Raw genomic sequence first — 10,575 nt, 5'->3', positions numbered from 1 at the left:
GGTAGGACAGAATAAACTTTGGGTGACTGTCCAGGCAGCAAAATGTCTCTGTCAATTCTAGAGTTTTGGAAGTTGCTTACAAGATATTCCTGTTTACATAGGTAATATATCCTTCTGGGGTCTTTAATGGAGTTAAAGACTAGATAGTTACAGCTTTTCTTAGTTATGATAAAAGATAAATTAGATATAAAACTTTAGACTCACAAAGTATTATAACTAATTTTTCCTTGGTAACTGTTGTATATGTAATTTTGCTATGTTAAAGTTAAAACTTTCCTTCTTAATTAGACAGAAAAGGGTAGATGACAGGAGATGTCCTTCTGTGTGTGTTGCTTTTATTGGCTAATGAATAAAGCCGTTTCAGCCAATGACTTAGCAAAATGTAGCCAGGCTAAAAGAGATATAGAAAGTAGGCGGAGTCAGAAGTGCCATGTAGCTGCTGAAGGAGAAGGACCCGGAACCTTCCCAGTAAGCCACAGCCTCGTGACAATACACAGATTAATAGAAATGGGTTAATTTAAGATATAAAAGTCAGAAATACACCTAAACTATTGGCTGGTGCAGGACAATTCTGTGTTCTGTCAATTATATTTTAAAGAAATGCTGATTGGCCAGTAGCCAGGCAGGAAGTATAGATGGGATAACCAGACAGGAAGTAGAGGTGGGGCAATGAGAACAGGAGTATTCTGGGAAGAAGGAAGCTCTTTCCCCAGTCCTGCACAGACCACGGGAGAAGCAAGATGTGACCTAACCTGCTGAAAAAGGTACTGAGCCATGTGGCTAACATATACTAGAATAATGGGCTAATATAAATTATAAGAGCTAATACGAAGCCTGAGCTAATGGGCCAATCGGTTTATATCTAATGTAGACTCTGTGATTTCTTTGGGATTTACCAGCTGTGGGAACTGGGCAGAACAGAAACCTCAGCAAGCAGGCCCTCATGTTACAATGGCGAAGCAGTATTGCAGTTAATATAGTTTTTGTGTGATTATTTGGGTCTGAGCAGTCGGGAAATGAACAAGCAGTCTCCGCCTACATCACTACATGCTGACTGAGGTAGGGACAGCACCAGCCAAGAATGTGTTGACTCCCAGGAGTGTCAGGGCCACTCACATTCTTGTCATCGGGATAGAGGGACTCTATCCAAGCAACAGTCTGTCAGCTGAAGGAGACTGGATATGCTGCTTTTCATAATGAATAACCAACATGCTTATTAGGCAAATTGTATCTGCATAGAGAGGAAAGCAGCTGCCCACTCAAAGTGCTTTGTTTTGTAATTTCCCTTTATTTTGTGTGTATACTACTGTGCATATGTGAAGGTTGGAGGATAACTTTTCAGCGTCCTTTTCCTACACCATTCATTGGGGATTAAATTCAAGTTGTCAGACTTGACAGCAAGCACCTTTACCCACTGTTGCTCTAACTATTCTTCCCTGTTGTAAAGGAAACAGAGACTGAACAAAGATAACAACAAACGTGCCACAGGGTGTTGGGGGAGTTGTGGGGAGGACACACCATAAGGCCTCAACTACACAGAGAACTACAGGCAGCATAAGAATTCTGAAAGCAGGAGAAATTGTCTTCTTCAGGGAAGAGCATACCAATTAGCTATCCACTAAGAAATGGTCGGCCCTGAAAACATACACAATACAGACTAAGCAGGTTCTCTTCAGAAACATACATGTGTGGGGGAAACGATACAATAATACTGCAATCACAAGAGTCAAACTTAAAAGTGTACATATCGAATTGTAACCATTCGTGTTGTTCAGGGACATGAAGCACACCCTCAGTGTTGTCCAACCATCACTGCTGGCCAGTTCTAATGCTCCCACTGCAGAGGCCAGCCTGTCTGCAGAGCGGGCTCCAGGACAGCCACAGCTACAGAGAAGCCATCTCAATAAACCAACAAAATAATGCTTGACTGTCCCAAATAGGACTTCAGTACTCAGGTGTCAGGGACCAGCCCTGACATAAATCATTTCTCGTATCAGAGTGGAGGTGTGGGAATAAATGAAACACATTTCACACGATAGCATCGGAGGGAGTTTCAGGGATCCTTCTTGAAATCCTAAATTCACACCCTGAAATTCACCCGTGTTTATTTTCCAAACAGCTTTTATATCAAAATGTAAACTGAAGGGGAAATTTCTTAGCATTCTGTTTCCTAGGTAGTGGGGCGGGGAGGGAGGAATGACTTAGGTCACGTCTTGCCTATCTATGCCTATTTTGTCACGTTCTGCCCATGCCCATGTTGTCACATAGACTGAAAGACACCTCTTCCCTAGTAGACATACTGGGCCATGAGAACACAGCCGTATTCGCAGGGTGTCAGAGACTGTAGGAGCTGCAACACTTTGAAGTTAAGTTAACCATGAAGAGCATCTAACTTTAGACTAAAAAATGTGAATAATAAACTTGGGGGGAAGGAGGGCTCAAAGAATAACGGTGTTTACCATCAACCCTGGCAGCTTGCCCTTGAGCCAAGGGACCCTGACAGTAAGAAGAACTGAGTGCTTTGGGCTGTCCTCTGACAACCGTGGACAGTGGCATGCACACACCTCTCTTCTCATATAATAAATAAAAACTGAACATCTTTGATCTTGTTTTGACCCTCCCCCCCCCGAAACAGGGTTTCTCTGTAGTTTTGGTGCCTGTCCTGGAACTAGCTCTTGTAGACCAGGCTGGCCTTATACTCACAGAGATCCGCCTGCCTCTGCCTCCCAAGTGCTGGGATTAAAGGTGTGCATCACCACCGCCCGGCTATGATCTTGTTTTAAGACAGGGCCTTTTGTATTTTGTAGCCCAGGCTAACCTCAAGTTTTCTCTGTAGCTGATAATGATCTTGAATTTGATTCTCCTGGGATGTTATTGGTGCGGCCTGGTTGCACCCAGAGGGCCACAAACCAGTTTAGAATTCCCAGTTTAAGGGACTGGGGATGTAGCTCAGTATAATGCTGAATCCTGGGTTCAATGTCCAGCATCACATAAATTGGTTATAATGGCAGATACCTGCAATCCCAGACCTTGGGAGGTAAGAGGATCGGGACTCCTTGGCTATTTAATGAGTTTGTGGTCAGTCTGGCCTAAATTAGACTAGATGTCAAAACAACAGACAAACCAATAAGAAGTGTCTGCCCTTTTGTTTGCCGTTGGCTCAGTTTTATGATGGTAATACTTTCAAGACCACCCAGGCCCTTCCCTGTTATTCCTACTGCCAGGTTCCCCAGGTGACTGCAGTGGCATGTCACCAACTACAAAGCAGCTAAGCCTGCCAGGGGCGCACCTGTGAGAAGAGAGCCCTTTCTTGCCTGGGTAGCCTTTACTTGCTCTGTGGTCTGCTCACGAGGTGCCAGCAGAGGGCACACAAGTGTACTACTCTTCCCTACACCTCAGCTAAAATCAGCTCTCTCCACCAGTAACAGGACGTGGGTACGGTTCTGTAACCTCAGCAGGGCAGTGGTTCGAGCTATTTAGAAAACAAAATAAGAGCCAGGCTTGGTGGTGTAGGCCTTTAATGTCAGGAGGCAGAGGCAGATGGGTTACTCTTAGTTTGTGGCCAAAAATAGTCTTAGAAGTTCCAGGTCACAAGAGAAAAAGGCTTTTAGATTTAGACTGTGGCTATATTGGTGATTTGTCCCTTTGAAAAACAATTCTACAATAATAATCGTCTTAGTTCTTTTGGGGTGTGTGTGTGTGTGTGTGTGTGTGTGTGTGTGTGTGTGTACGTGCGCATGCTCGCTCATGTGGTGCTGCTGCTGGGGTTCCAGTTCAGTGCCTTGTACAGGATAGGCAAGCACTCTACCACTTAGCCACATCCCCAGACCCTTTGGGCTATAGCAAAAATAAGAGCCAGACATGGTTGCTCATGCCTAAAATCCCAACACTGGAAAAGCTCAGGCAGGAGAGGCCAGCCTGGGCTACAGAATGAGACTCAACCTGCCTTCCAACAAAGGCATGGTTGGTTACACATGACTGTGATCATCACTTGGGGAGCTGAGGCAGGGTGATCAGGAGTTCAAGGTTAGCCTCAGCTACAAAGCTCTAGGCCAACCTGGGCTATCAGAGATCCTGTCTCAAATAATGCACCAAAACAGAGCCAGCCCACGGCCACCACACCAAATCCTGCAGACGGGGTGACTCGACGTTCATTTCTTAGCACTCTGGAGGTGGGGAAGTGCAAGAAGAGCCTTTTGTGGTCAATGACTGACGGTGGGACCTAGTGTATGATTGGGTGTGGGACCTCAAACTCACAGAGATCCGCCTGCCTCTGCCTCCCGAGTGCTGGGATTAAAGACCTGCGCCACTACCACCCGGTTTAAGTGCCTTAACAATAGCTATACAAGATGCTGGTGGCACCTGAGCTTCTATCGACTGAAAGAGTTAAAAGATTAAATAAAGGGTGGGTGAGAGGGCTCTGCAGGTAAAGGAGCTTGATGCCAAGCCTGACAGCCAGCATTCAGTCCCGAAGGCCCGATGCCCACAGCTCTGTGGCACACACACACTCACACCCATTGACACTCACCAAATTAAATATATAAAATTGTAGTAAAAAAATATTAAGTAAAAATGTTTTATGTAGTCAAAAATGACCCGAACTTCGGATTCTTCTGTCTTCCAAGTGCTGGAATTATAAGCATGCAACACCAACATTCCACTTGTGATCGATCACCTTAACCTTTGAGTTAGACAGGATTGACTGTTCACCAATTAAACCAGGCTAGCTGGCCATTGAGCCCCGGGGACCCTCCTGTTCCCCTCCCCCACCCTCCTGATGAGATTACAGGTGCATGCCACTCTACCTAGCTTTTATGTGGGTATATTGGGGATTCAAACTCAGATCCTCGTGCTTGTCGGCAAGCATTTTACTGACTGAAACATTTCCCCAGCTTCCCCCAGCATGGTTTTCTAGGCGGAGGAAAGCTTGCAAACTACGTGCTTCCATCTGGGCTCATACTGGGTGCACATCAGAAGCACAGCTGTTGGAAAGCATCTGGGATGGTGTCCTGTTTGTTCTCATGGCATGGCTTTCCTTCCCGTCGGCTAAGAACTGTGTGGGCTTGGCACTATGACTCTGCATGGTCTGTGCTCGGGGACAGGATGGTCTGCGGCTTGTCGGGTTCTGTTCAGCTGACAGGTCTGCTGTGACTGACAAGGTTCCTGCTTCGCTCATAAGGCAGCTGCATGGCTCAGCCCCTTGCTGTTGTCCTTTCTGTTTTCCCAAAGTGAGCGGAATTTGTCCTTCAGCAGGTGTTTGTCCCCCATCCCCGGCCATCATCAAACCACTGCATCTAATGCCCTTCCCAGAATATAATTTGTGGGCTTAGCTGCTTTGGGAGGACGGCCTGGGATAAGTCACCCCAACAACCTGCCTGGAACTTTCATTTCATTGCTGTCTTAGGGCTGCAGGAGCCCCGAGTTCTTTAATGAAAAGCAACAGGGTCTCTCTGAGCCTCAGGAAGAGTGCATGTTCTATAGCCTTGTTTTGGTCCTGCAGCATTCAACTGTAAAATCTTGTCTGATTAGACTTAACCAGGCAGGCCTAACACCATCTGTTCTTGTTTGTGCCTGCACCAAAGACAAATCATTGGTTTTACTGATCAATGGTTGAAATACACCAGCATCAGCCAGGCCTGGCCCTGCACCAGGAAACAGACAGTGTTTATTTGTGGGAACGTGGCTTTTACCAAAATAAGTGGTGGTGTTGACCTTATGAGACACGTGCCTTGTCACACAGAAGTAATGTTTTTTTATTGCTGCTTTCAGTTTCTAGAGACAGGGTCTCCCTGTAGAGCCACGGTTGGCCTAGAACTTGCACTGTAGGTCAAGATGCTCTCAAACTTGAGGTGACCCCCCTGCCTCTGCCTCCCAAGTGCTGGCTCATAGGACCGTACTTCCAAGCCCAGCAAAGAGTATCACTGAGAGGAATCACTACCAGACGCCTGACAGGAAATTAGTACATGACTTCATATTTACATTTAATTTCAAAGAGGATTTTGTTTTTAACTGTGTGTATGCGTGTGTGGGGATGTACACGTGAGTCAAAAGAGCATCAGATCCCCTGGAGCTGGAGTTTTAGGCGATTATAAGACACCCTGTGTGGGTGTTGGAATCCCTACTCAGATCCTCTGGAAGAGCAGCGCATACTCTTAACCAACGTCCCTTAATCGTGGCTTTTAAGATGAGACCTTGCTATGTAGCTCAGGCTAGCCTCTGACTCGCCTCCTGACTCATTGAGATTCCATGTGTGAGCCACCACATCCGACCTCGATGATTTTTCAGAAAGCTTCAGTCAGTGTTCTAGCTTCATTTCTGTTGCTGTGACAAAATGGCCCTGACAGGATCAGTTTAGGGGAGAAGGGGTTTGTTTTGCTTCCAATTCCAGGTAAGAAATCATCGCTGTTGGGACTTGAAGCAGCTGATGACGTCACCCCCACCACCAGGAGCAGAGATAAATGAGCAGATGCTCAGTTGTTTGCTTTTGCTCAGCTCAGAGTCCAATGTCTCTACTTTCAGACAGTCCGGGATATTTTGCCCAGGGAAAGGTAAACAGGGGCTGGAGAGATGGTTCAGCAGTTCAGAGCAGGCTGCTCTTCCAGAGGACCCAGGCTGTTTCCAGCACTCACACGATGACTCTCAACAGTCTGTAACTCTAGTTCCGAGGGACAGGGCACCTTCTTCTGGCCTCTGCGGGCACTGTAGGAAAGTGCCACACAGACTTATATGCAGGGTAAAGAGCCATACACATAAAAAATAAAAACGAAAAAGTTAAATATTAAGGTAACAGTTTCCCTCTGGGCCAGGTGTGGTGGCATATGCCTTTAGTCTTAGTGTTTGGGAGGCAGAGGCAGGTGAATGTGAGCTCGAGGGCAGCCTGGTCTACCTAATCAGTTACAGGCCAGCCAGGATACCTAGTGAGACGCTGTCTCAAAAATAAATAAGCGAGTAAATAAACAAATACGTTGCTGCCTTCGGACCCTATTGCTTCTCTGGTGTGCTGGATGCCACGTGTAGGTCAAAGGCTATTGTGACACTATTGGTCACTAATAGCTCTGCAAGTACCTCTGTTTTTCATGCACTCAGGAATTAAAAAGGAGATTGGTATGTTTTATGTATGTGTCTTACCCGATGTATGTCTGTGCACTGTGTGCATGCCTGCTGTGCTTGGAGGCAGTTACAGCTGCCATGTGCATGCTGGAAACTCAACCTGGATCCTCTGCAAGAGCATCAAGTGCTCTTAACCTCTGAGCCATTGCTTCAACCCCAGGAATTCTTTCTAAAGAGTTATTTCATTTGAAATGATGTGTATATATGTGCATCTAAATGTGGGTGTGTGCATGTGAGTGTAGGTACCCATGGAGACCAGAAAAGGGCATCAGGCGCCTTGTCACTGGAGTTACAGGTGGTTATGAGCTGCTCAAGGTGGGTGCTAGGAATTGAACTTGGGTCCTCTGCAAAAGCAGCAAACACTCTTAACTGTCGAGCCATTTCTCCAGTCCCAACTCACTAAGGAGCTTTTTAAAATGCATCTTGGGTGATTCTACTGTCCCAAACCCTCAGCAGCTCCTTGCCCTCATGGAATCCTGCCCCTCAACGTGGTGCAGAAGGCCTTCAAGGATGCGAGTTGGGCTGCCTCTTTGTCTGATTTCCCATGTCACCTCACCTCACCTCCCTGTGACCTAGCGATACCAACCTCAGAGACATCACCCTGCTCTCTTCTGTCCTTTGCTCAGTGACTGCAGAGTCCTGAAGATCAAACTCAGGGCTTGACTTCTGCCTGCCTGAGCCCAGGTGTCAGGTGTCAGTTCTGGCTGGATTGAAGCAGCCCCTTTGCAGATAGGGAGGCTTGGAGGCCCAGGAAACTCACTGTGTCGGAGGCTTATGAAAGTGAGACTCTCACCCCCGCCCCCCCATGCTTGGTGTTTGAACACTTGGTTCCCAGCTGGTGGCGCTGTTTCCAAGAGCTGTGGAATCTTTAGGAGAAGTGGGTCTTTGGGGTGGCCTGAGGTTTTCTGGCCTTGGTCCATTTGTGTCTGCTCTTTGTTTCCTGGCTGATGAAGCAAAGTGACCAGGTGCCTCGCCCTCCTGTGACCACGCCTTCTACACTCAGATGGACGATATCGGTTTTTAAACTTCAAACTGAAACAGAGCCCTTCTCCTCAAGCTGCTGGTCAGACCCTGGGTCACAGGAGGAAAACAAGGAATAGAGAAGCCCACACGACTCACAGTGTCGTCCAGAGATTACAGAAACCCTTGCTCAGGGAGAGGAGACTGCCATGGGATTTTGAGCACACAGCTTTTGTGCGATGCAGCTGTGTGTGTCCCCCACGCTTCTACACCAGCAACCAGAAAGTTGACAGGTTTGCCAGGCTGGACTGGGACGGAATCCTTACTTAATCTGCCATTGTGACATCTGGGGCAATGCGAGCCCCGGAAAAAGCCCACATTCACTCTGGTGTTTCCATTATAAACATTTTAATTTAAGAATACCGGTTAACACAGGAAACAGATTTAGTTCATGGAGTTGTGCACATGGTCACCAGTTTCACCGTGACACGTTAGTTCCCTCGTCACTTATTGGCACTGTTGAACAATTGCTGTAAACAAGATCACTTGGTCTTCGTGAGTCTGCGATGCTCGCTATCTGTGGTTTTCTACAGGGAGCTGATATATTGTGTATAGATAAGTACAGATCTAGTAATTAGTACATTAATGTGCACAATTTTGCATGGTTACTGAGCATCAGTAAAAATTATAAAAACAAAACAAAACAAAACACCCATTTATAATAAAAAGGGAGGACTTCTAAGACTCGCTAGTACTGGGCCTTGTTTTCTGCAAAACTGACACAACAGGCTAGAGACGTTTACTAAACTCTACTATACTAATGCATGATGGGTCCACATCCAGACCTACACACAGGCGCCTCTCTGTGGGCTCTGTCCTAGGCAGAAGCCTGTCCACCAGGCTTCCTGCATTTTCACTAGCCTTTTCTAAGTTTTCAATCATCTTGAGTTTTGTGGAAATCCTTTTCCTTGGGACTCTTTCAGTTAACCTCCAAAGATGACATCTCAGGAAAATACTGTGCCCAAGTCAAGAACTTGGGATGAATGGCATAAATTTTGTTTGTTTGTTTAAAATGAGAAGAACCGTCCCCAGGCAAGGGGTAAACAACACATCTGGATATGACTTTCTAGAGATGATTCCATTCTTCTGTCAGCACACCCTGTGGAACAAAGTAAAACATCAGCAACTTCCTCCGCTAAAGAGAGTGATTTCTGCTTGTGTCCTAGCTTAAGACCCTTGAACGCCAAGGACCTGACTGAGCATTGTGTGTGCTGCTATGGCTCTCAGGAGGAAGCATGCTTGAACCAATGGGTGAATTAGGGTTTGGCCTGCACTTTCCTTGTGTTTTTTTTAAGTATTTATTTATTTATTTATTATGTATACAATATTCTGTCTGTGTGCATGTCTGCAGGCCAGAAGAGGGAACCAGACCTCTTTACATATAGTTGTGAGCCACCATGTGGTTGCCGGGAATTGAACTCAGGACCCTTGGAAGAGCAGGCAATGCTCTTAACCACTGAGCCATCTCTCCAGCCCCCTTTCCTTGTGTTTTTAAATAAGACCTTGAACCTTGGGGTATTCTGGGCAGACCCTGGTTCCCTGGGGAAAGGGCCGAGGCTGTGAACAAATGTGCCCTCTACACAAGCTTTCTCCTTTCCTTACTCTTCCTTGTTTGTGCTTGACTAGCTTTTCATTCTGGAGAATTCTGATCAGACACCCCTTTCTCCTTAAAGGTTCCTTGGACTTACTAATATTCAGCAAGCCTTGCTAGAGCACACATGCCACTCTGACTTCAGCATTAAAGGGTCTGTGGTTCCCAGGAGAGTGGGGTCCCCTGGGAGCAGGGGCTTTATGTCATGTTTGTATTCCTGGTGCTTAGCACAGGGCCTGGGACAGCACAGTGTTTCATGAAAGTTAGATGAATGAATAAATTATTGATGTGGAAATAAACATGCTGGTGGATGAAACCTTACAGGGAGGGAGGGAGGCAAACCCCATCACTTATATGGTTGTGGAAATGATCTTAAACACGGCTATGGAAAGGGATGGCTGAGTCTCAGACTGCAGGGCTGGGAGGCGACCTGGGACTCATGGATCGCCTGTCTCTATTAAGCATGTCAATGCCTTTCATCCTCAAGCATGGAAGCCAGATCTTTGGATGATTCAAGATTTGGATGATTCAAAGGGCTGAACTGGGAAGCCTGGCATACCCATTCCTCAACGAGGGATCCAGGATGCAAAGCAGATTTTGGGAGAAGACAAATCAGCCCCCTTCAGTCTATCTGTTAACTGCTGCCTCTCAAAGGATGAGGGGCTCTTCTCAGGAGCCTCTCAGGTCAAGTCAGTTCTAAGAACACCACGCCTCCAGCTGAGATGCTGAAGCCTGCATAAGCATTGGCTGCTGGCTGAGGGTAATGTAAGCTCCCAGTTCAGAAAAGGCCCAGGCTCTCAGTGGGGTGGCGTGGGGTGGGGTTGTGGGGCAGGGCAAGTCCAAGAACACCATCA

General features: G+C 46.7%; 1 protein-coding gene across 2 annotated transcripts in view; it reads right to left on the bottom strand.

Moving 5' to 3' along the window:
* Positions 1-8,461: 8,461 nt before the first annotated feature.
* The window catches only part of Abat (4-aminobutyrate aminotransferase), a 97,920-nt gene continuing 95,806 nt past the window's right edge, over positions 8,462-10,575 (bottom strand). For both annotated transcript variants that reach the window (XM_075941994.1, XM_075941993.1), the window contains exon 17: positions 8,462-9,229. Coding sequence is in view for 1 of the 2 variants with exons in the window: in XM_075941993.1 (XP_075798108.1) it covers positions 9,220-9,229 (10 nt within the window). In the remaining variant the exon portion in view is untranslated. The remainder of the gene's footprint in view (positions 9,230-10,575) is intronic.

This window comes from Microtus pennsylvanicus, chromosome 11 (assembly GCF_037038515.1).
Source record: "Microtus pennsylvanicus isolate mMicPen1 chromosome 11, mMicPen1.hap1, whole genome shotgun sequence".
Lineage (NCBI taxonomy): Eukaryota > Metazoa > Chordata > Mammalia > Rodentia > Cricetidae > Microtus > Microtus pennsylvanicus.
This window is presented reverse-complemented; position numbering and strand designations above follow the sequence as displayed.